Below are 25,347 nucleotides of genomic sequence, written 5' to 3'. Positions count from 1 at the left end.
ATATATATTGTATATCTAATATATACTGTAGTATACAACAGTATACTATATACGATATACTATATACTGTTTTGTGGATAAATGTAAGCAGCAAACCGACTTATCCTAGTGCGTTCATTACAAGGACACGTGTTAATAAATAGGCATATAACGGTACTTCAGCAGCTCTACTCTCTCAATATGTAAACCCTGTGTATCACAGCTGGTTGTGTATTAGGTTGTGGATGCTGCCTGCCTGCGGAATCTTGTTGTGGGGCTGGGGTTCAATCATCTGAAGTGTGACGAGCAACAGGGTGCAACATCCTAACACCTTGCGCTTTGCACGTCTGACAGATGGCAGGCTGACACATGCCTCGCCTCGTGGCACTCAGGGTGACAAAACTCCTGCGCGAACTCACAGGCTTTCATTTGTCACCCGTCCGTTTGTCGACTGCACAGTGTGTAGCTACAAAATGTGCCGTGTCAACACAATAATATATCCTTCGCAACCGGTGCAAAGTTTGGAATAAAAAATGAGTGGAGTCGGAAATGTACAGAGTGATTAACAGACATGAAAACGAAGGTTTCATAAGTTAATATTAAGAGTGTATCAAATTTTATATTAAACGAAAAATCACGAGTCAGAAAACAAACAGATTAAAGTTCATAAAAAGTTATATTATGGTTTTCCCTAGCAAAAATTAAATGATAATTGCTTAGTGTAAGTCCAATGGTTCATAATTCAGATGTCTTATTTATGTTAAGATATATTAATACATATTAATACTTATTATATATTAATACTTTCTTATGTTAAGATAGTAATATCTCTATGGCACACCAGTCACTTTTATAACCAAAGCCATTGCACCTTGCACTTTGCTCTGTTAATTATGTATTGGCAGTTAGCAACATCTACTGCACTGCTCCGTTTACAGATAATTCTTTACCTTATATAAAAGGTTTTTTACAGCCTTATATATTTTCTAGTCTTCTGTGTTTAATTTATGTTGCTATGTTTGAATATATTTCTTATTGTATTGTGTTGTTCTCTATGTGTTGTGGATCTATCTATCTATCTATCTATCTATCTATCTATCTATCTATCTATCTATCTATCTATCTATCTATCTATCTATATTACATTCTTCTATGTGCAGAATAAATTAAGTGTGTATCATTTAGAGATGTGTGTATGTTGTAGTTATATAAAAAACTTAACAAACGTTTCAATTACTATTTTTATCAATATAAATGAGAAAAAATGCCCTATGAAACAATAATACATTGGGTCTGCAAAGAAAATATTTAGGAAAATATGAAAGGAATGTTTTTGTTCTTGTGCAAGATAACCAAATATTTAATTTATTAATTTGAAGTAGCATAAATCATAAATGGACAGATATTAAGAGTGATGAAAATGTGGATAGTGTGCTATTCGTTTTTATATTGCTCCAAAACGGGTTATTAATGCGATTTAAAAGCAGTATTATTGTCTCACGTTATCTCTTTACCCCACCAGTCCTCATCTTTAAACATATGCAGCAAGTGGTACAAGTTTGAGTTGGTTGAGTAAATGATGTTTCAAATGAAAGTATCCAGCATTACCTCTAGAATTCAGCGGGAATTTGCTGCGTTATTCAGAATGAAAAGCTGCATATCTTTATTGTAGCTAATCATTATATTCAGAAAGTGCATTATGAACCAACACCAAGAACAAAAGTCTTTAGCTTTCAGCACTAATGTTCGTATAGCCCTGGGTGTATACAGAAGTTAAACACACACAGTTTGCATTTGTGTTGAACAAACTGAGCTATTATTAAAACAAGCATACGTTCCATTTTGCTTCAACATAAGGAGACAATTTGTAAGGAATAAATGTCACACTTTTGCCTGGCTAAAAAAAGTTGCTGTTGGTGGTAGTGGGTGGTAGCCTTTTGGTGGACCAGAGCGCGAGCCCATTGGTCAGCAGGACCCTAATTAGCATAAGAAGGGAGGCTTAAATCCAGCACTGGCCGACACCTTTCTACACTTCTCATGAGCTTTCCGAGAAAGAGCACTTGATCCGTTTTAGATGGCCTATCAGTAGAGCTTAGAAGAGAATTCTGTTCTTCAGTACTTGAGGTACAAATAGAGGTGAAGAAAATGAAGATGTTAGTAAGTTTTAGCTTAGTTGTAGTCTTTGGAGTTTGGGCGGCGCGAGGAACAACCACAAAGTACTACACATACGAGGAGGACGCGCCAGGAACCTTCATCGGCAATCTTTCCATGGATCTGAACATCGACCCTTCTGAAGACCCGAACACGAGCTTCCGATTCATGCAAGAGGGTAATTCGTCCCTGATTTACATGCATAAGAGCGATGGGGTCCTCACGGTGGCGGAGCGCATCGACCGCGAGAGCCTGTGCCAGCGCGCGCCGCAGTGCGTGATCACTTTTGACGTGGTGGTGTTCTCCAAAGAGAAGTTCAACCTGATCCACATCGAGATCCACGTTCGAGACATCAACGACCACGCTCCTGTTTTTCTGCGCAACGAAACACAGCTCGAGATCTCCGAGGACGTTCCCGTGGGCGCGCGCTTTCCCATAGAGGTGGCCAGTGACTCGGACGTGGGCAGCAACTACATCCAGAGTTATCAGCTCCTGCACAACAGTCATTTCGGCATTGAGGTAAAAACAGGAGAAGACGGCGTGAAGGTCGCGGAACTCGTGCTGGTCAAAGAGCTGGACAGGGAGGTGGAGGATTCCTACATGCTTCAGGTGACCGCGAGCGACGGTGGAAGCCCACCCAAGTCCGGATCCGTGACAGTGCACGTCAAAGTTTTGGACTCCAACGACAACAGCCCACAGTTCGAGCACAGCACCCTTAAAGTGGAGCTCCACGAGGACGCACCGGTGGGTTTCCTTTTACTAAAGGTGCAGGCGTTCGACCCGGACCACGGCACGAACGGGGACGTGCGCTACGACTTTGAGGAGGGCGTGTCCGACGAGATCAAGAGCACCTTTGAAGTAGACCCGATCAGCGGGGCGCTCACCATGAAGTCCACGGTAGACTTCGAGATTAGAAGGTCCTACGAGGTGAACCTACAGGCGTACGACCTTGGGGCGAATTCCTTGCCATCGACCTGTGCCATCATCGTAGACGTCGTGGACGTGAACGACAACGCGCCGGAGATTAAGATCAAGCCGATGACTTCAACAAGCCAAGAGATGGCCTACATCACTGAAGCGGCGGCGGTGGAAAGCTTCGTGGCTCTCATCAGCACCACGGACAGGGACTCAGGTGCCAACGGCTACGTGCGCGTGGGTCTACACGGGCACGATCACTTCCGACTGCAGCAGGCCTATGGCGACAAGTTCATGATTGTCACGACCTCAGCTTTGGACAGAGAAAAAATCCCTGAGTACAACCTCACCATAGTGGCTGAAGACCTCGGTTCCCCACCATTCAAAACTTTTATGCAGTACACCATTCGAGTTACAGATGAGAATGACAACCCCCCACAGTTCAGCAAGCCCGTCTATGAGATCTCAGTGATGGAGAACAAAGCACCAGGTTCCTATATTGCTACACTGGTGGCTCGTGACCCTGATGAGGCAGCCAACGCTAAGGTCACCTATAAGCTGATTGATAACGAAGTGGAAGGAATCCTGATGAGTTCATTCCTCTCAGTGGACTCTACCTCTGGCACTCTCTACGCTGTGAGGTCTTTGGACTATGAGTATGTAAAGCAGATTGAGGTTGCCATTCAAGCCACAGATGGAGGCTCCCCTTCGCTGTCAAGCACAGCTCTGGTCAAGGTCAGAGTGGTGGATGAGAATGACAATGCGCCTTTTATTACCCATCCCATTCTCATCAACAGCTCAGCAGATGTGCCTCTACCCTTCAATGCGCCAGCTGGTTACATTGGCCTGAGGGTCAAAGCCCGCGACATGGATGACGGTGTGAATGCAGAGCTGTCTTACACTATTGTAGATGATAAGCAATCATTGTTCTCCATGAATAAAAACTCTGGCGAGGTTGTGCTAAAGAACAGCCTGACATTTGAGTATGGGGATGTGCTGGAGATCACAGTAGTGGCAAGCGACCATGGTAGGAACCCTCTGTCTTGCACAGCCACCATCCGCTTTGTGGTGTCAGATGTCCAGCCCTTAGAGGAGCAAGTGGTGGTGTTTCTCGAGGCAACTGAAGAAAAGAATGAGCCTGACTTTGATGCTTCCATCATTATCATTGTGCTTCTGGCCATTGGGTGTGCCACACTGCTGGTTGCCATTGTGGCAGTGGCCTTGTCACGCAGGAAAGATCCAATGGACATCACCATCAGCAAATTGGAGCGTGGCACTAAAGGAAACTTTAAGAAGTCTCCACTGCCGTCACATAGCATCGACTCTTCAGACTCCGCCAGCTTCTCTGGAGGCAGCAGCACTGTCACAGAGCACATTTCCACTTCACAGGACGAGTCATCTTATTCTTATGAGGAGGAGCACAGCAGAGACTCTGACAATAAGGTAAGTTTCCAACATAAGAAAATTACAAATACAGTTGAACTAAATTTACTCATTTTAAAAATGTAAAAGAAAAACAAAATGCTGATGTTCTTAATTTCTTCTATTTCTAGGTGTTTCGACCACTCTTGAACAAGGCCAATTTTGAGCCGGTTACCATTTGGCAAGGAGACAGATACTCTCTTCAAATGAGGTATGTTCAGCTTAGTTTTGGATGCAACTGTTTAATATTAAAGCATCAGTTCCATTTTTTTTGTTTCTTTTAAACTGAAAGCAGTAGTATTCCTGAATTCCTGATAACAAAAATAGAATAAATGATGATAGTGTCCTGACATGACCATCCCTGCCGAGTATAATATATACAGAATATCTAAAAACACAGAGAGGTCTCGTAGGCTTTTTGGATGTAATTGCTCCCTACATTCTGACTTTCTGACATTCAGTATTTTATAAAACTGTCTCACAATTTATTTACATTAAAGTGCATTACACATTCTCTGTGCAATTACACATTCTTACCAGAGAAGTCTTCAAATCCCAACGTCACCTAAATTTACAGACTGTCTCTTTAAAGGGCAAATATAGAGTTTTTGACATAATCTAAACAAACTGCATCCCTGATCCAAAGTACCTCTTAGAAAACATTTGTTATGGATGCAAATCTGCCTCTGTTTGTTCTCTCGCATTATCAAATGTCTCATCTAATCTGATTTTTTTTCTCTTCATAGTGGGATTAGGTCCACTGACCAAACAAGTGTAAAAGACAGCGGGAAAGGAGACAGCGACTTCAATGACAGTGACTCTGATGCTAGTGGAGAAGCCAGTCGAAAAATGACCGCCATCAGCCATCAGCGAGCAAGCAGTAAGTGTTTTAAATCTGTTTAGTGTCATTGTAAGATCAGTAATTTGTATAGTCTGAGGTGTTTACTCAAGTAGAAGTCTTGTTACCAGGTTGAACTAGCGACTAATATGGTAGAACTTAGCAGATAGCAGGCCCCTGGGTATTTCTGAGTATCTTTGCTTTGATACACCCTTGAAATAAGGGTTGTAGGGGGCTTGGGTACCCTTAATACCAGTAAAGAAAATGTCATTTGGGTTTACAAGGGAAGATCCTTTGCACATTGATGATTCTATGTAGAACTTCTAACATTTTTATTCACTGAAATTCTAAAAAACTTTAATGTTTGCTTGAAAACTAAAATCTAACTTTTGTTGACAGGTTCATTCCACACCGCACCAATGGATGTAGCCTGCAGAACCAGAGAGATCCCAACACACACCAGCAGCTCACACTTGGGCAATGGTGGATACAGTATAGCATACCGGACACCAGTCTATGGCCACCATCCAGCTGCCAGCCACCAAGGACCAACCTGGAGGGACTACGGCTATAACCCAATCCTTTCTCAAGCCTCAAAGCAGCCTCCAGCACCCATGTGTCATAGAATGGGGACACTCCCATCCCAGCATTATTATTACCAGCAGAATACAATTGCTCAGAAAAACAGACAAGCCATATCCACCACAGAACTGATGACAGACTCTATTGCCACACCTGTGACATACTTTTAAAGCATACTTTTGACTGCATTCACCGAACTTAGCTGAGAGCTTAACAACAAAAGCAGGCCTTTCAAGACTGTGAACTCATCTTGCATTTCAGGCTTAACAACTTCAGATTTAAATGCTGCTATATTTATGGTATTTTTATCAACCATTGTTTTGTTTTGTTTTTGTATTATATTCTGTATATAATTTTTGAGCCTAGCATTCTGCTTCATTTGGCCTGTCAAGAGGGTCGTTGTATTTTGTAATCAGTGTAAATATCTGCTATGTGAATATGTGTAAATAATCTGTTTTATATTTATTGACATCACATAGATGTACTTGTGAATAAAATTTAAAAATGAAATGATTTTGTTGCCTGATTATTAAGTTATTATTTAAGCATCATTTAAGCGTCTCTCTAAATCAACAACTTTTCAGGAGTGAGAGAGAGAGAAAGCCTGCTTAATATTGAATTGAAGTCAATGCAAAAAAGGTTTCTATTTCTATAGTTTTTTTTTTCTTCAAGAAATTTTAACACAATGTAAGGCTGCATTCAAGTCCTCCTCGGAAATTCCCACTTATGAGGTTGGAGGTCGTAGTTATGGCTTGACATGTGTTCGACTGTTTTTGGTTGGGTTCACTCTGAAAAACAGAGGTACGATATGAGTACTTTTTTGTACTCAAAGGTACACTCTTCATAATTGTACCCTCAAAGGTACAATATTGGTCTTTACAGGGTCAGATTTGTTCCCTCTGAAGTACCAAGTAATTTCTAACAGCAATAAGTACAAATTTGTACTATTCAACCAACCAAAGGGTTCATTCAGTATTCAGTATCACTGTACTAATAAACAATATATATTTTATTTGCACATTTTTTCTTTGAAAGCCAGACAATTTTGGATCTATTTTTTAAACCATATTTAGTTGATGATAATGTTTATAATCTTTATAATCTGGAACAAAAACCATGGGTACAAAAAAGGACTTTCACTGAAAGGTACTTTTTTGTACCTTAATATAAGGTACAGCCCCAGCGACGAGCTTTGTACTCTTTTAAGTACAAATCTGTACTTATTTTTCTTAGTGTGTGGAAATGGACGCCATCGGGAAAATGCTTGTGTTTATACTTTTGATCTATTATCATAAAAATCAGAAGGTTTATTTTGCTCTACTCAAAGAGAATAAAGTGAATAAAACACACATTAGGTGCGTTATTTTTTTCCCATTAGAACCATGTATTCTAATAGACTTTTACATTTTTTCAGTTATTGCTAGTGATTTTATTAGTTAGCTAATAACAACCTGCAAGTGTTTACGTGTTAAGCAGTTTCCAGTGCAAAATGTCTGCATCAATTTATTGAATTATTTATCAATTTAAATAAAAGTAATTCATTCATTTATCTCTTGTTACTGACTCTCCCCCAACTAGGAAACTCAGGGCTTATCTAAAAATCTGAGTTTCCCACTGGTACATACGAGTTTGTGGTGGCGTTCATATGGTCTCATTTCGTAAATATGATATTTCCAACACGACTTGAAGGCAGCATAAGGGACAGTTAGTGTGTTTAAAATATGCAATAAACTAAAAAGCATTCTAATGTTATATTTTACCAGCTCTGGAATTTAATTCAGGTCTGAAAGGGTTAAATAATGAAGTTATTTTTTTAAGACAGACTGAAAGATAACCTGTGCGAAATGTCCACACTGAATTACAGCGCCCCCTCACGCCGCACTGAAACGCGACGTGAAATCGTTGCGGACTACAATTCCCAGAATGCATCTGTATCTAATGCGGAAGAGGGTACTGTGTAAGTATAATCAAGCACAGACTTGTTTAAGGAAAACAGTACAGAGTTGACTGTTGAGAGTCAGAAGTTTATTATCTGCTTTTATTTGGGTTTAAGACACTGGAGGTGTTATTTACAGTGCGGGTTACAGCGCTAACAGACCCTGACTGACTGTAGCTGAGCTGTTTTTACTGTTTGTCAGGAGATTTGTACTTTATTACCTCAGACTGAGAGAAGAGAAAAGAGGAAAAGTGTAGAGATGGTTCATGAGGAGCTGTTCGCTCGTCTGAATGAAGCCGGCTATAAGAACTGGTTGAAAGCAGGGTACTGTCTGCTGAAGGTGAGGGACGGGCTGTGCGGATATGCGGACACTGAAATGCTGAATTTTCACCGATCTGTGATCAGAAACAACCGCAACTTACAGAGAGAACAGCAGTGCAGGAGCAGCTGCAGACCCAGAGGAACACAGGTAACACCAGATAACACTTTCATTTCACCAGAAATCTGATTTCTCTAACAGTTAACTAGATATGCTACCAAAAATCAAAATAATGTCGCGTTTACTGTCACTTTGTACGCGTGTAATTGTCAGAAGTAACGCTAACTAGGGCTGTACGATACTGGTTAAAAATTACGATACAATATTTTGTCATTTAGCGACGTAGAGATTACCATATAAAAAGTATCAAATATTTTTGTTCTCCTTTCTCTTTTCTGATATTATTCTAACGATATTCTAATGTTCTTATGTTAATGTTACATTTTTATAACATTTTTGAAAAAAAAAACACAATAAAACACATTAAAAAGAAAAACAAATGATAAAATATAATATAAAACGATAAAATTAAGATTTAAATGACAAAATAAAAAGGTAAAACAAGAGCGAAGCATAAAAATTAAGATAAAAAATCTTAAAAAAACAAATATTTTAATGTTACGTTATATTGTCACTTTCCTAAAATATTTGCCTACACTGTCAGCCCAAATAATTTGAATTTACTTAAAAAAACAGTTGCCCTAAAAATGTTAAGAAATGGGCAATAAACATTAAATTAAGAAATCTTTAATATTTATAAATTTATGTATAATTCAGTTATTCAATACATAAAGATCCAGAGTAGTTTGATTGCAACAGGTGACCTTGAACAGTGGTGGTAATTGCTTTTAGGAATAAACTAAATAACTCGGCAACCAGTTTTATTTAGCTGAAAAAAGCACTTTCAGTCTTTGTACATTTTTTTTTAGTCTTTTGTATAAACAGTAAATAAACAAATAAATAAATAAACAAATAAATAAATGTGTTAGGAGAACATGTTTATTATTTAATATATATACAGGTGCTGGTCAACGAATTAGAATAATTTGAAATAGTGCAATCATGAAATTCTTTGAATGCATTTTTTGTGCAGAAAGCAAATCAGGTGTTCACCGCACCTGTCCTACTCGTTAGACTAATCACAGAACTCGTTACCTGGAAAAAAATTTGCTCAGCTGAGCTTTCCAAAAGGCCCATTTAGGCCATTTAACTGTGACACTGTTGTTTTATTGAATTAGAATAATGGAGAAACTGTTTCATTGAATTAGAATAATTTTTATTATAATTACAATCATCACTTTCTCAGTATTTTGTGGCTGCGCCCTTGGCTTGTATGACTGCCTGAAGTCTCCGCGGCATCGATTTGACCGGCTTGTCGCACGTTTCCGCACTCACAGCTTCCCAGGCAGTGGCGATGTTCTGCTTCAGTTGGTCCAGCGTAGTAGGCTTTCTGTCGCGAATTTTCCGCTTGACGATGGCCCAAAGGTTTTCAATGACATTGACGTCAGGCGAGTTGGCCGGCCATGCCAAAACTTCAAGCTGTTTTTTAGTGAACCAATCTTTGGTCGACTTTGCGGCATGAGCCGGTGCAAGATCCTGTTGAAATATGAAGTCTTCTTCGCCAAACTGTTCCTCAACAGTTGGAATCAGGAACGTTTCCAGAACATCTTGATATACGGCAGCATTGACAGTCTTCTTGAGGAAGCAGAGTTTCCCTACACCTCGAGCGGACATGCATCCCCAGACCATAACGCTCTGGGGAAACTTGACGGATCTTTTCACGCACTCGTGGTTGTAGGTTTCGCCACCACGACGCCAGACACGAGGACCTTGGTCACCGAAGGAGATGCAGAAGCGTGATTCGTCACTGAAGACCACTTTCTGCCAGTCTTCAGCAGTCCACTCGCCGTGTTCTTTGGCCCACTTCAGCCGTTTCTCCATTTGTTTCTTGTTCAGCATCGGTTTTACTGCTGGAACGCAAGATTTGAAGCCGAGTTCGCGCAGACGACGGTAAGTGGTTGATCTGGAGACGTCAGCGCCGGTCTGCTTGTTCCACAAGTCGGTGAGCTCGGAAGTGGACTTGAACCGGTTGCTGACTGCGATCTTTCTCAGCTGCTTGTTGTCGCGAGCAGAAGTTTTTCGGACGCCGGAACAGTTGGTGCGCTTGCTGCAGTTTTTCTTGAGAGCTTTGCAGACGGAAGACTGGCTGATGCCGAGCTGCTCAGCAATTTTAGTTTGGGTCAAGCCTTGTTGGCGAAGGGCTTGAATTTGAGCCACTATTCCGGTTGAGAGGTCGCGCTGCTTACCCATGATTGATTTTACAACTTAGAAATTCTACTCAACCCTGACTTTATACTGCACAGTGAACACTCTTCACAGAAAACAAAAATTCGAGCATTTATTCTAATTCAATGAAACAGTTTCTCCATTATTCTAATTCAATAAAACAACAGTGTCACAGTTAAATGGCCTAAATGGGCCTTTTGGAAAGCTCAGCTGAGCAATTTTTTTTCCAGGTAACGAGTTCTGTGATTAGTCTAACGAGTAGGACAGGTGCGGTGAACACCTGATTTGCTTTCTGCACAAAAAATGCATTCAAAGAATTTCATGATTGCACTATTTCAAATTATTCTAATTCGTTGACCAGCACCTGTACATTTCCTTGGTTAAAATGCAGCAGACAGATACAGCAGATGTTGGTAAAAATGTCTCCATGGATCAAAGAGAGTACCTATAGTTAAGCACATACAAAGTTACATTAAGTTCTAAATTTGTTTTGTTTATATTTTAAAAGTTCATTATTGCACACTCCACACAACAGATTTAATTCAAAATTGAAAATTGAAAATGAGAATCTGCTTAGTGGTAATAAAGCAAATTTAAGCTTTAAGTATAACTAATTGCTTTCTTGATCACCTCTTTACTAAAAACACCAGCACAAAATATAAAAGGCACCAGGCCCCACAGAAGTTGAGCTTATGGTAGTCATGGCCCAGACGAGCTATGGCGGGCGTCCATTATTTTAATTTCTGAAAGGTGGCAACCCAACTTGTCACATTCCTTTATTTGCCCACTCATTGCATTTTGCTTTCACTTCCAGTTTCAGCCGGCTTGTTCCATCTGTACTGAGTGGCAGAGGGAAATCTTAAGGCACCACACAAATCCTTTTGGTATGATTAACTGGGGAAACTGCAGACCCTGGCTGTGGCCCACGGAACCTTGGGAAGTGGCAAAGGTAAGTTACAGAGGTTCAGTTACATATGTGAGCTTGTTTACATACTGGCATCTTATTTTATAAACATGTCTATCTGCAATTACTTACAGTATGAATCTGATCATTGAAGCTTTTCATTGACATTTACTGACATTATTATATCCTATAAAGCAGCTACAGCGGCATGAACATGTATTTGGCTTAAAAAAAAAACAACAACCAACCTTACAGGTTACTTTTGTTTTTGCATTTTTGTCATACTTACCTTTTTCAGATTATGAACAGAACTTTAAATTCAGACAAATATACCCTGAGTAAATATATAAATCACTATTTAAATTGTGATTTTATTTTGTAAGGGGAAAAAAATCCAAAACATTCTAGTGAAAAAATGTTTCCCCCTATACATTAACTGTGATTAGTTATTAGTTTTTAGAAAGCTGAGTTTAATTTTAGTACTAACCACAACCAGGCCTGATTACTGCCAGACCTGTAGAATCAAGAAATCACTCAAATAGAACCTGTCTGACATGAAGCAGCTAAAAAATCTCAAAAGCAACACATTATGTCCTGATCTGAAGAAATTCAAAAACATGGGAAAACAAAGTTATTGACATTTGTCAGTTTAGAAAATGTTACAAAGTAATTTTTAAGGCTTTGGGACTCCAGTGAACCACAGTGAGAGCTGTTATTCACAAATGTAGAAAACATGGAACACTGGTGAACCTTCCCAGGAGTGGCCGACTGACGGAAATTGCTCCAAAAGGCCATGAACAACTCATCCAGGAGGTCACAAAATAACAGAACAACATCTAAAGAACTGCAGGTCTTACTTGCCTCAGTTAAGGTCAGTGTTAGTGATTCAATAATAAGAAAGAGACTGGGTGAAAATTGTCTGCATGGGAGAGTTCCTAGGCAAAAAACACTGCTGACCAAAAAGAACACAACGCCCATCTCACATCTTGATGATCCTCAGGACTTTGGGTAAATATTCTTGGACTAACAAGACAAAAGTGGTACTTTTTCGAAGGCTTGTGTCCTGTTTAACACATCATTTCCGGAAAAAGAACATCAGTTTAAATGTAAAACATGGTGGTGGTAGTGTGATGGTCTGGGGCTGCTTTGCTGCTTCAGGACCTGGACAACTTTGCTGTAATAGATGGAACCAGGAATTCTGCTGTTTACCAGACAATCCTGAAGGAGAATATCAGGCCATCTGTTCGTGACCTGAAGCTCAGGCATACCTGGGTTCTGCAGCAGGACAATGATTCAAAGCACACACACAAGTCCACCTCTGAATGGTTAAAAAAAATAATAAATGAAGGTTTTGGTATAGCCTTGTCAAAGTCTGATTGAGATGCTGTAGCATGATCTTAAACAGGCTGTTCATGCTGGAAACCCTTCAATGTATCTGAATTAAAACAATTATGCAAAGAAGAGTGGAACAAAATTCCTCCATAGAGATGTTAAGACGTATTGTCAGTTATCGGTAAAGCTTGATTGCAGTTGTTTTTGCCAAGAGTGGCACAACCAATTTGTTAGGTTTAGGGGCAAATACTTTTTTACACATGGCTAAATTGGTTTGGATATTTTTTCCTTTAATAAATACAATAATGATTTAAAAAGTGCTTTTTATATGTACTCGGATTATCTTTGTCTGATATTAAAGTTTGTTTGATAATCAGAAAAAAATATCAGTAAAAAAAAAATGCAAAAACAAAAGAAAGATCTATAGGGGGCAAATGCTTTTTCACGCCACTGTAAACAGATTTGTAGAGTCTTTTGTGATATTACATTTTAAAATGTCATCTATTTCCATTTTCCGTAAAATTCAGTGCATCTCAATAGGCAGTATCTGCCTTGGCTCTGTATATCAGTCTTCTGTATCTGTCTCTTACCTCTTAGGCTTTCATGCCGCGGGGACTAGCCGATAAAAACAAAGCAGAGCAGTGTGATGCTGCAGCACTTCTTAATCTCCTTAATTTCTGTGACCACTTCAGCTTCATCAACCAGAGCCTGGTTATTGAGGTGAGAGACTATTAAAAGTATAACCATTTACAGTGTTTCACTTTAGGGCCGCACAATATATCGTTTAAGCATCGTCATCACGATGTGTTCAGCTCTGATTCAGCTCGTAATTGATCCAGTGACGTCATGGGCCCTGCATTGTTTAATATCGTGATATATATTGCCAAAAAAGGAACATTTGCAATGTAATTTTTTTCCAATATCTATCAATGTATTTTATCAACATGTTTAGATGAAGTTTGAGAAAAAGATAACTGAAAAAAAACTTTTTACATGCTTACATGAGTAGGTCAATACTCACATTTTATACATGCACATAGAAATACTGAGCTAAAATCAATTTCTGCTGATTTCTTTGTCAGATTTTTAAACCTTACTTAGATTGAAGAAATTGGATTATTCTGCTTGATTATGCAGGTAGCTCCACATATCTGTTTAAAATTGAGTCGGATTATAAAGCAAACACTGACACGCCAAAATAGCTATGCTATCTCAAAATGAAATTTTCACGTTTAGAAGACTCTAAAGTGTCTCTTCAACTTTGAATCTCACAGGTGATTCGCTGTAGGAATCACCTCATGCACTCCTGTGAGATGCTGGTCTCAGATCAGTGGATGTCCCACTTTCAGAAAAGTCTACAGCAGCTGCTACTACAACTACGCCATGTTCCCGAAGTGGTTGCAGCAGGCCAACAGATCGAGGAGGTATTAGTACATTTATTAACTTTAACATTCAACATAAAGGTTCTTACAAACAAGTAATTGAATGTTTTAACCTCCTGAGACTCAGATTTAGTGTGCATTTTTATTTTTTCCTATCATGTTTGGAATTAGTTAGACATAAGTAATAAAAACTAAATTTTGTATCTGTACAGGAAGTCATTTTTGCAAAAAACAATGTCCTCAAATATTTATTTCAATATTTAAAAATTATCCTGGGGATAAGAAGGACCCAATAAGTCCCAAAACTGAATTTTAACTTTCTACAGGTAGTAAATAAACTAGTTTCAAACACAAAATTTGATTAGATTTTTATCTCGTCCATGTTTCTGTCTGGATTGGCTGTGGAAACTTTTGACTGGGATTCCTGTCATCTTGTCGATCACTTTTATGTCACATGATGTTATCATGTGAGCACTAGATAGTACAGGCAGTGTCTCCATATGAGGGCAAAGGGTAAACATAAAAAAAAATGAGCATCAGTGCAGAGAAGCAGAAATGTAATGTCTTCATATGAGAATAACCTTTTAAACACACTGTCCTTTGATGACATTTACAATGCTATATTAGTTATTAATTAACATAGCTGCTATTAAAATGAATGAAGAATCATTTCTAATTCAAATAGAAGTAGAAGCTTTTTAAGAAGCATTATGTCACAATTTGTATGTTTCTGCACTTGGGCTCCCCCTACAGTTGTCAAATTGAATTCTTACGTTGAGCCACATTTTGAGATCATGACTACATGTAGGCCTGTGATAATAATTATGTTTAATGCTAGCAATAATTCAGTATCAATATATATATATATTTATAAAAATGTTTTAAAATAGATTTTATTATACATTATATTTTATTTATTACAATTTTTAAACATAAATTGACTTTTTTGTTTTATACAATTGTAAACCCAGACATCCCTTGTGAATATTAGTTGTGAATACTCAGTTAAGCACAGTTGCATTTATATTAAATATAAAAGATTACTCTAAACTCGTGCTTTGGCTTTCAGATGCTGTCTGTTGATCTGTCTGTGCATGTGCCTGGGGTCGAGCATGTGGATGGACCCCAAATGGATGGAGCAGAATTAGATGGAGTAGAGATTGAATCTATCAGCCACTGGGAGACAGAACTGCTTAAGGAAAGTCTGAAAGACCTGTTATACACTGATGAACTCGATGGGAGACTCATACCTGCGGTAAGATTTTACAACAAAAGAAACATTCTTTAAGTAGCAGTTCTGAGAAAATATTTCCCAACTAATATTTATTTATCAATCCAGTGTCATCCAAGACTAGACTTAATCCCTTTCTGTCAATATGTTCCTTTAATTACTATCCAAAATTATCAATGATTAATCCAAAAATCGATTAATCAGACCTGCCAAAATGTAACTACGCATTTTACGTATGGACTATAATTTTGACCTCCTAGTCCACTTTTGAGATTCCATGTTATAAACTACGCATATTGTTTGATATCGCATTTCCCTCATGTGTCTTTTTTTCTCCTTTTCAGTAGTTATAGGTTAGAATATGCAGCTACATTTTATTTATTTATTTCCTCTATTTAAACTCTGGTAAACTCACTAACTCAGCACATTACAATTTTTTTATTTAAAAAACATCAAAACTACCCTGAGACAAGATATATAACATAAAGCTCACCTATATACTGCATAATACTTTATTCATGCAGATACAACATAGATAGCCACATAGCCACAACATTAAAACCAGCTTTGTGTATACAATACACCGGTCAGCCATAACATTATAATCACCTTGTTTCTGCTTTCCTGATTTTAATATTAACTTAACAGCATTAATTCTAGACTTTTCTGATAATCATTTGATTCATTGTAAAAAATGATTTTCTTTCAAGTGAATAGAAATAGTCAAAGAGTAGTAAGATCAAGATTTATTATGCCAATGATTTTGTACATAATAAGTACCCTCAAAGCAGTAACTCATTCTTTTTTTGTTTTCTCTTCTTTTCAGGATCTGAAGAAAGTGCAGAGCCTGCATAGATTTTTAAGATCCCACAAGGACCTGGAGGAGCAGTTCAGAACAGAACTTCAGAGTGTGCAGGTGTTGGAGGAAGAGCTGCAGAGTAGCATAAATATGGAACAGTGATTGCACTATTCAAATTATATTTGGGGTATATTTGTAAAATGTTTGTTTTCTTTTTTGCATAAATTGTCAGATGTTTGCATGTTCTTTGATTTAAACTGTCATGTTTACTCACCAGCCAAAAACATCTTTATATTCAGACTAAGCTGTAAAAAACAGTTTTTAATTCCGTTTTGGTATGACCGGTGTTAGGGGCCACAAAAAGTAAAATAGACTTTAAGATTGCAAATATTTAAAATGGCTAATATTTTAATAATTACTTTAGTAATATTTTGGGAATACACTCCTGTTCCACTTTATGCCTTCAAATCTATAAGCTCTATAACCTTGTGGTAAAACAAACAGGAAAATATGTATTGTAATATGTAATATGTTTCTTTGTATTAAGAAACTCCTTCATTTCTCATTTTGTCCGTTATTTCTCCTACAGTCCCTAAAGTGCTGCTTGGCCCTGAAGATGCAGCAGGATTGTACACCAATCTTAGTCAAATATAATCTAATGCTAGGTTCACATTACAAGCCACATTGATCAAATTCGATTTTTTTTCTCAGATCGGATTTGTCTATCTTGACAATTCACAAACATAAGTGAGCTGTATCTGTGTGGAATGTGAACAAATCTGTCCCTACTACATTTCACATGCGCACATTGATACAGGTATAAACTTCACTTTCTTCACCAACAACAAAAAAAACATCATATTTGAGAGACGACTCGTAGCTTTATAAAGGGAAATGGATGCTTTAGCAGCTCATATGTGGAGCATCTTTTGCTGGAGTGGAGAGAAACAGCAGACAGCTGGTCTGAAGTACATGTTCAGGTCGAGGAGGAGAAAAAAGGACAGGCTGTTTGCTTTTGCTGTTTTTGCAGCCTTAGCTGCACAGCTGCAGCAAGAGATGTGTGATGTGTACGAGAGAGAAGCACGTAGCAAATAAATTCTGATTTGACCGTTCATGTCGCATGTCCATGGATCAGATATGTATCCGATTTAAGACCACATATGAAAGTGACTCATATGAAAGTGGCACGTTCACACAGCCAAGAAAAAAAATGGTCTGAGTCACAAATAAGATTTAAGTCACTTCAACCTGGTAATGTGAATGTAGCCTAAAAGATAAGTACAATAAAAAAATATTTTGAAAAAGATCGTCATCAAATTGGTTGGTTTTTCATCACTTGAAAGAAAAAGCTGCAATAATATTTTCTATTTTTTCAGATATTTTATTTCTATATATAAAATTGTTTTTTTTGTATTGCATATCGGATTGCATGTAATTTATAAATGTTAGCATGTTCCTTGATCTTCAAAGTTTTGATCCATTTTGTAAACTGCTACATTTACTCACCAGCCTGTACAGTCTTTATATGCATGGCTAAGCTATAAAAAACAACCAGTTTTTAATAGATTTAGGGTGTGTGTTTTAGGGACTTTGAGAATAAATAGAGAAATAGAGAATATTTTGCAAATACAGACATAAAATGACAATATTAAAGTTGTATAGCTACCAGGACAAATCACAATATTGTGATCATAGGGTTAACAGAAGAAATCAACAGCAGTTTGTGAATAAAATAAGAATGCTGAAATGGTTGTCTTACTTTTTCCTGTTTAACCACATGCCGTCTTTAACTGGCACAAATCTACAGTGCTGTGAAAAAGTCTTTGTCCCTACATGATTTATTTTTTTGCATGTTTGTCTTTCTTAAATGATTTAGATTGGACAAAGTTAAATATTAGTCCCTTAAAAATAAAATCCATTTGCATTTAAAAACTGCATTTTGTGTTTACTTGTGTTGTCTTTGACTAATATTTAAATTTGTTTGATGAAACATTTAAACAAAACTGTATAAAAGATTGGAAAATGGTTATATAAAACAGTTTGACAGGTTAAGAATCAGCTACTGGCGGTTCTAGGGGCGGGGTCACAGAGGCGTTATTGACCCCAGCTGAAATCTGATTGGCCATCTGAAGTGCCCCTGTTCTGTCACTCATCTGTCCTGTTCCCGAGAGGGATGATCAGAATATAGGTGGACGCAGTTCCATCTCCAAACATTAGAGGCGCTAATGAGCTAAATATGAATGTCCTGAATGATTAAAGCATAGTAGGACGTTTTGAACTGATAGTATTTGTGGAAAAGTAAAGTAAAAAATGTATTCATTGTGAACAGTTTGGCTTAATCCCAAAGTAAAGACTTCACGGCGTACTGTAGAAGAATCCCCACAGACTTCAAGATTTAATTTATTCCAACATCTCATTAAAGTACTGTAAAATGAGGTATGGACCAATCAGCAATTTATTTTTGGTGTGGAGGGACACGGGAAAAAATAAGTTACTGATAAGCGGCACAAAGACTCCCTATTGTAAATAATTGACATAACTGGTGAGGCTTACAATTCTTCTATAATTTACCTGGCTTTTATTTTTTTTCCCTTAATTTACACCTGTGCTTTATCAAGAAAACATACAGGGATCCCTGAATACACCATTGTCACCTAGTCCTTTTTTTGTGGTAATATAGAAATGAGAGGCCCGATTTCAGCCATCTTAAGAACTTTACCTTTCTGTTGACCAAACTGACTGGCAAGCAGTGTGAAAAAATCTAAAAAAAAATCCAAAATCAGTAAATGCATTACCACTTGGGGTTTAAATATTAAACAATAAGCATCCTTTTTTGTACCTTATTCCCTTTATGTACCTTTTGTTCTTATGGTGCACATGTACAGAGTCAGGTCTTTATCCTGTCAAATTTTGGGGACCATTCAGAAGTTCTCAACCTTTTTCTTCTGAATGACTACTTCTGTTGTAATCTGAACAGCACAGAAAAGAAACTCTGGGTGGCTGTCACAACCACAGCCCACCCAAAAAACAAACAAAAAAAAAAAAATTTAAAGTTACTAGCTCCGTGTTGGCAACCCCCAAATCCATTGGAGAATTTTTTGTAGTGACGTTTATCTAGAACTTTTAACTGCATGCATCCATTGTGCCAAGTAAGACTAATGGCATGGGTGTGTTTTTTTTTTTTGCCAAAAAGGTTTTACAGGAGGAAAAACAAAAACAAAATGCAAATAACTGAAAAGTAACAAGTGTAAAAATTGAGATTAAGTTTTAAAATTTAATTTTTCAAACAGTGACTTCTAAAACACTCGCCCCCTTTAGGAACATTGGGGACTCTTAATCCGCTTACTCAATTCCTAGATCCACCACTGGATTCAGCAAACCTCAAGGAAAGACACATATTTAAGTGTTGCAGTTTCTCAAGCCACACTTGACTCTGCTCGTCAGGGAACCAGAGTCACAAACTAGTACGTGTTCAAACTACAGTCTCAAGTTATCATTTAGGCAAATATGAATAAATATGAAACACTTGAACCAATACTGTATAGTAATCCTTAACTTAATTTGCATTCTTAGGCATGCAATTTGTGGAAAACATTTAGTAAATACTGTAATGCTTGTGATTAAACTCATGAGAATGTCACAACTTGACTTCCAGATGCCTAAAATAGTAAATACCACAAAAGTTCATTTTAACCAGCGTGCTACTTTAACACTCACCCTGATTTTATTTGTAAGCATGAGGTCATGAACACAAGTCAGTTCAAGAGCATATTTATTAGCTTCACAACCGTATTTAATGAGCTTTACTTCATTAGAAAAGTGCATTTTAGTCTAGTTTCTTAGCTGCTTTCTGCTTCAGTCTCTTCTGAAGTAGAAGAAGGTCAGTGTACACCACTTGTCCCAAAACAGTGGAGGCACAGAGGAGTCCACCATGTAACGCTCCAGAATAACCAGTGCTGAACACATCTTGACCTGAAACATTAGAAAAGTGTATTAGCCAAGGAACAGCACAGGATTGAGAGGAATTGTGATTAAGCGTAAAGTGCTACAAATTACCTGAAAGGTAGAGGTTCTTAATGGGTGTAGAGCACCTGATCTTGGCAATGTTCAAAGGTTTGTAGCGGTCCAGATTGTGCTCGGCTGACAGAATTGATCCTGCTGGGGCTCCCATTCCGTGGGCATTGATTGGTCCAACTGCATGCAGCACTGACAACTAAAATCAAGAGGTATATAAAACCAATACCTGGATACATGCATTTACCAGTACAGACTGGTCACACAAAATGACTTATAAAAGCATCTACTTAATAGATCATTAGTCCTAACCCTACCTTTGCCTTCAGCTTAGGGAAGCGGACACACGACCAGTCAAAGAGCTGGTTGGTGAATCTCATCTTGTAATGTTCATACTGATCCTGCCCCACAGGAAGGTCCTTCCATTGTTCAAACCACTCGTACTTCACCAAGGTATGGATCACCATGCATGACTTGCCTAAGGGGTCAGGGATATTTAAAATATAAATAATAAAAAAAAAAATTGCTACAATTCACAGTAATAGTGTGCAGCCTACCTGGGAAACGTTGCTTCCAGCTGGGGTCTTTAGCAGAAGGGAAAGATATAAACATCATAGGGATCTTCTCAGGTGCCTCCTCTTTATTCAAGTGGTAGTACACCTCCAACCTTGAAACAGACCACTAATTTAATTTTGAACTCTGGGAACTAGCCCCTCTTACATAAACAGGAGGAAAGACTAGGGTCTTACAGGTCATCCAGATCATTGCTCTTGAAGAGCCACATGTTTGTAGATGTAATGCCAAGTTCCTCTTGAGTGGCATCAAAGCCTGCAAACACCTGGAAGGATGCCTTGCTGAGTTTTAAACCATGCAGGCAATTCTTCATCTCTGAAAGACAGAAAGAGGAACTTGTTCAAATGCTCAAATCAACTTGATCCAACCATTGAGGCTTTAAAATAGTACCTGGCTTGGTTATGATCTCAGGGGGCAAGAGAGTCTGAAAGGTGGTGAACACACTAGTGCTGGAAATGACAACAGGAGCTTTAATGCTAATCTGCTCACCGCCTTTCTTCACGGTCACACCTGAAAGGCAAAGAATATTTTTAAGCCAATTGGAGTCTACATACTCAAAGAGTGTCTAGTGTAGCAACCAAGATATATACACCCCCTGACTACACAAGTCAGAAAGTTACTTAAAATCAGAATTGCCCAACTAAGTGAAGCAAGCCATCAGAAATTCATTAAGAACTCAATTTACTTACCATATGCAACACCAGCATCATTTACCAGAATCTGAGAGACTGGAGCTTTGACCAGCACTTTTCCTCCATGCTTTTCAATGGTCTGAATGATGCGGTAAGGGATTTCCCCAGCTCCTCCTTTTGGGTAGTATGCACCACGCTTGTAGTGATGGAACAGCAATGCATTGATCATGCAGCTTGCATTATTGGGTGGAACACCTGGATGTTTGGTGGGAAAAGGACATTGCAAAGCTTAAGAAAACAGTTAGAACATTTCTGGCTCAAAGTCTGGTGAGCTTGAGACATACAGCTCATGTTAGGTCTGCAACATCACTAAGTTGCATTGGGATTTTAGGTCATAAAGGAGCTGCACAATTACTTACTGATCAATTTAAAAGTGGGTCTTGATTTCTATGAGTTACTACCCAAATTAAAGCTAATAAAATAAGTCAGCAAGAGTCAAACAATAGCTCACCATGAAGGTAGTGAGAAAGAACAGTTAACAGATCCTTGTTGTTGGTGAGGGAGCTGATCATTTCTGTGGTGCTGGTGCGTGAGTACTTGAAGACTGGAGAAATCCAGTCAGCAATGCCACTGCACAGAATGAAGCGAGCAAACCAGAGGGGTACCAACTTCAGATCACACAGCAGATGGATCTTCTTGGAGCAAACCTTGAAGAAAAAGGGCACACAATTGCAAGTTACAGACTTGGGAAGTGGTAAGAATTGAAAGGCGAGGTAATGCAACCAAAAAAACTGACTGTGTACAAGATTTACACTTCAATGGTGGATAAGTCTGTTTCCTGCACAGTAAAACTTGGTTATATAAGGGAACCTTATCCTGAAATGAGGATAAGGGCAAACATGATCAGATCCTGATCAGGGATGTACAGTTGTTACTTTACACTAACCTCTTATAAGACCTTCAGACCTACCTTCATGATTTTGAAGAACTCCTCAATAGCCCGAGTCTCACTGGGGAACTGCTTCTTAAGATGAGCCTCCATTTGTCTTTTTCCTGTATAAATGGTGTATTCCTTGCAGCCATCTGCCTTTTCAATAACCACAGTATCTGTGTGAGGGTCAAGCTCAGCAAACTGGAGCTGACCATCAGTAATCTGATCAACAGCAATTTTCAGGAGACCATTCTCATGGAGCTGGCCAATGTAGTGAAACGCTTCAGAACAAAAACAGACCACGTGTAGCAGATCAGTTTATATTTTTAGAGCATCTGTGCAATACGGTTTTGCAACTGTATTAAAAAGTACCACACCTACCCATATCAAACTGGAAACCTTTTTCAGTAAAGGACTGGCAAAAGCCTCCAGCCCTTTCATGTTGATCAAGAACAAGAACCTTCTTCCCAAGTTTCACCAGCACAGCAGCAACAGTCAGCCCACCAACACCACTGCCAATCACGACCACATCCAGGTTTGAAGGTACTTTGCTCTGGCTGAACTCTGGACACAGGACATATCAAATGCTTACATTTCACAAGTCACATGACAAAAGCAATCCATTTATATCCATGATATCAGGCAGGCCATAGAAGGTACAATTGGCCAACTAAGTCTAAAGACTGGCCCAAGTCAAGCTCTTCCCACCAAGTTTGGGCATGTTTGAAAATTTAGTACAGGGGAGAGAGAGAAAAAAAAAAAAAAAAAAAGCCACTCAAAGCACTTCGGCAGAATCTACATATATAGTATGGGGTGGTCCACTGACCTTTTCAATTACCTAATTGAATAGGTAACAACTTTAAAAAAATGTAGAAATTAGATTAGACAAGGCAAGATTAACACATTTTAAAGCACAGTACAATCCTTCACATAGTTCTAGCAGTTACTGTTACATTTATATCCTTTTCACTTTAAATGCTTACAACTTTAGTTTGTTGGCAAGTTTAAGCTTCAAGGGAGGGTCCAGTCCCATTCTACCCCTTGGCCCTAGCCCTGTTTTGCACATGCATGCCTAGGGGCTAAGACATCTAGATTATGGTTATGCTTGGGGGAGGCTGCCATTTTAGGGGTATATGGTCCTTCAAAATAGATATTTAGAGACTTAAAATTGATGGCTGAGAATCACTGGCAAGATGGCAACACAAGTGACCAATAAAATCCACGAATAAAGTATTAAACTTAATCTTATCATAACCTCTAGTTTTTATGACAGTTTAATGTGTAGCTTTAATGTTTTAGAAGGGTGGAGGCACACCATGTAGTTACTCTCAGTAGCTAGTAAGCAAACTTTCTGTACCACCTTAAAGGGTGCAACAGACAGTGGAGGCTGCAGCATTTAAGGTGGAAAAGAAAAATAAGTTCAATTGAAAGTAATAAAAGGTAGTTTTAGCTCCCCTTCAGAGAGGAATTAAGAAATGGACAACGCTAATTAGCTGCTGCATCACCTGCCCCCTCTCTGAAGATATACAATGCTCTAAAATTAACTAGTTAACCACAGGCTAGGTTGCTGAACTTTGGTGCAGCTAGTCAGCCAGAAATAGATATATACACAAAAAAAAAAAAAAAAAAAAAAAAAAAAAAAAAAAAAAGCTGCTTTGCTAGGTCGTTAATTAGCTCTTCACCAGCATGTGTTAAGTCTTCAATGGATGAAAAGCTAAATATAATTGAGCAAGTTAGTGATTTACAGCTGCTGTTCATTGTTTTACCCAACATATGTCAGTAAAAAGTTTAAATCTACACATAAAATCAAACATTAAGTGTATCTGAGTCACAGCCGATTCAGAAAGCCTGCTTTGGACACCAGTAACATTAAGTTGAGCTCACCTTGCGCCAGCACCTTGTCTCTGGCCTCCTGGCTGTAGTTCTCCTGGGCTGGAGGACTGAAGGTCTCCCTGCACAGAGGACTTCTCTTACCAAACAGGTACCAGTAGGTACCACGAGCCCAGTCCACAAACCATTCCAGAAACAACAGAAACCACATCATCTTTACACCGGTAAAGCAACTACCACAGGACCGACTGCTCCAAACAGACAAAGAGCAATGAATAACAAACAGCCATTCCCGCTCGTTTTTATGCGCTTGATAATGGGCGGGTCCACGTTATCACATTATCACCTGCCCGTGACTCATTAGCATGCAGGACCAATCCTTCCCGCCTCGCCAAAAAATTTAATTAGTAAAAAAAGGGGGGAAAAAACACTAATTCATTAATCAATAATTAACAGTGGAGATATAATTATATAAATAAATAAAAAATAAATACAGAAAAACATAAATTGCAGTATTTGTATATTTGTACACTTTATTTCTTTCGTTTCTGCATTTATATATTCCTCAATTTATGTATTTCTATTCAATTATTTACTGTTTTTATTGATGCCTATATTAAATTATTTTTATTTTCTCTGCGTGTACACTATGTCAAAAGTTTTAGAACACCCCCGTTTTTGTCCATTTTTTTTGTCCATTTAGGCTTTTACGTTCCACTCAATAACCGAAAATGATACAAAATATCCCATGTTACAAATTTTGCAGTAAAATGTCAGGACCTTTATGAAAAATAAATTAACTAAAATCATGTATTGTTTCAAAAAAGAGAGTGTGATTTTAAACAAACAATTACTGGCTGCGGCATTTAATAAACAGAAAAAAAGTTAATAAGTTAATATATTTGAGAGCATTTGTTAGCAGAAAATAATAAATGTTCAAAATAATGAAAAGGATACAATGCTTTCAAACCTTAAATAGAGCAAAGAAAACAAGCTTACATTTATTTAAAAACAACAATACTAATGTGTAAAGAGTTCAGAAATCTATATTTGGTGTAATTACCCTGATTTTTAATCACAGCTTTCATGCACCTTGGCATGCTCTCCACAAGTCTTTCACGCTGCTTTTGGGTGACCGCATTCCACTCCTGGAAAAAAAAACACCAATTCGAACAATTTTTTTTAGTGTGTTTTTTTTTTCCAGAGTTGTAGGATTGGGGGGGCTGCTGTCTCGGACTCTTATTATGACACAGAGAGCCTCTCTGGCTGTGACACTGTTGAAACCGGGTTC

General features: G+C 38.2%; 3 protein-coding genes across 4 annotated transcripts; 2 read left to right on the top strand and 1 right to left on the bottom strand.

The window, feature by feature from the left end:
• Positions 1-1,996: 1,996 nt before the first annotated feature.
• LOC103024565 (protocadherin-8) lies at positions 1,997-6,400 on the top strand. The gene is made up of 4 exons (XM_007254869.4): positions 1,997-4,488; positions 4,599-4,678; positions 5,214-5,347; positions 5,705-6,400. The coding sequence occupies exons 1-4, from the start codon at positions 2,125-2,127 to the stop codon at positions 6,055-6,057; spliced, it is 2,931 nt and encodes a 976-aa protein (XP_007254931.4). The 5' UTR covers positions 1,997-2,124; the 3' UTR covers positions 6,058-6,400.
• A 1,428-nt stretch (positions 6,401-7,828) lies between these two features.
• Positions 7,829-18,008, top strand: LOC103033226 (uncharacterized protein CXorf38 homolog). Of its 2 annotated transcripts, XM_007254808.4 has the most exons (6): positions 7,829-8,292; positions 11,243-11,377; positions 13,262-13,384; positions 13,939-14,088; positions 15,116-15,301; positions 16,104-18,008. In XM_007254808.4, exons 1-6 carry the CDS (start codon positions 8,083-8,085, stop codon positions 16,236-16,238), a joined length of 939 nt encoding a protein of 312 aa, XP_007254870.2. In that variant the 5' UTR covers positions 7,829-8,082; the 3' UTR covers positions 16,239-18,008. The 2 variants fall into 2 exon arrangements, with proteins under 2 accessions (XP_007254870.2, XP_049325976.1); XM_049470019.1 differs by lacking the exon at positions 13,939-14,088.
• A 1,823-nt stretch (positions 18,009-19,831) lies between these two features.
• Positions 19,832-24,335, bottom strand: retsatl (retinol saturase (all-trans-retinol 13,14-reductase) like). The gene is made up of 11 exons (XM_007254810.3): positions 24,111-24,335; positions 22,608-22,790; positions 22,266-22,507; positions 21,807-22,002; positions 21,353-21,550; positions 21,054-21,173; positions 20,840-20,978; positions 20,648-20,757; positions 20,408-20,568; positions 20,133-20,289; positions 19,832-20,048 (listed from the first exon to the last, which is right to left on the bottom strand). The coding sequence occupies exons 1-11, from the start codon at positions 24,268-24,270 to the stop codon at positions 19,903-19,905; spliced, it is 1,812 nt and encodes a 603-aa protein (XP_007254872.3). The 5' UTR covers positions 24,271-24,335; the 3' UTR covers positions 19,832-19,902.
• Between the last annotated feature and the right edge of the window lie 1,012 nt (positions 24,336-25,347).

Source organism: Astyanax mexicanus, chromosome 21 (assembly GCF_023375975.1).
Source record: "Astyanax mexicanus isolate ESR-SI-001 chromosome 21, AstMex3_surface, whole genome shotgun sequence".
Taxonomy (NCBI): domain Eukaryota; kingdom Metazoa; phylum Chordata; class Actinopteri; order Characiformes; family Acestrorhamphidae; genus Astyanax; species Astyanax mexicanus.
Note: the sequence above shows the minus strand (reverse complement) of the source record. Positions and strands in the feature narration are given on the sequence as shown.

Coding starts and splice junctions, on each gene's coding strand:
- LOC103024565 (XM_007254869.4), top strand. CDS start 2,125: ATGAAGATGTTAGTAAGTTTTAGCTTAGTTGTAGTCTTTGGAGTTTGG. Junction 4,679..5,213: donor AGATACTCTCTTCAAATGAG/GTATGTTCAGCT, acceptor TTCTCTTCATAG/TGGGATTAGGTCCACTGACC. Junction 5,348..5,704: donor CAGCCATCAGCGAGCAAGCA/GTAAGTGTTTTA, acceptor TTTTGTTGACAG/GTTCATTCCACACCGCACCA.
- LOC103033226 (XM_007254808.4), top strand. CDS start 8,083: ATGGTTCATGAGGAGCTGTTCGCTCGTCTGAATGAAGCCGGCTATAAG. Junction 8,293..11,242: donor GCAGACCCAGAGGAACACAG/GTAACACCAGAT, acceptor TTTCACTTCCAG/TTTCAGCCGGCTTGTTCCAT. Junction 13,385..13,938: donor ACCAGAGCCTGGTTATTGAG/GTGAGAGACTAT, acceptor TGAATCTCACAG/GTGATTCGCTGTAGGAATCA.
- retsatl (XM_007254810.3), bottom strand. CDS start 24,270: ATGATGTGGTTTCTGTTGTTTCTGGAATGGTTTGTGGACTGGGCTCGT. Junction 21,551..21,806: donor TCTTTCTCACTACCTTCATG/GTGAGCTATTGT, acceptor CCAAACATCCAG/GTGTTCCACCCAATAATGCA. Junction 20,979..21,053: donor TGAGATCATAACCAAGCCAG/GTACTATTTTAA, acceptor TCTGTCTTTCAG/AGATGAAGAATTGCCTGCAT.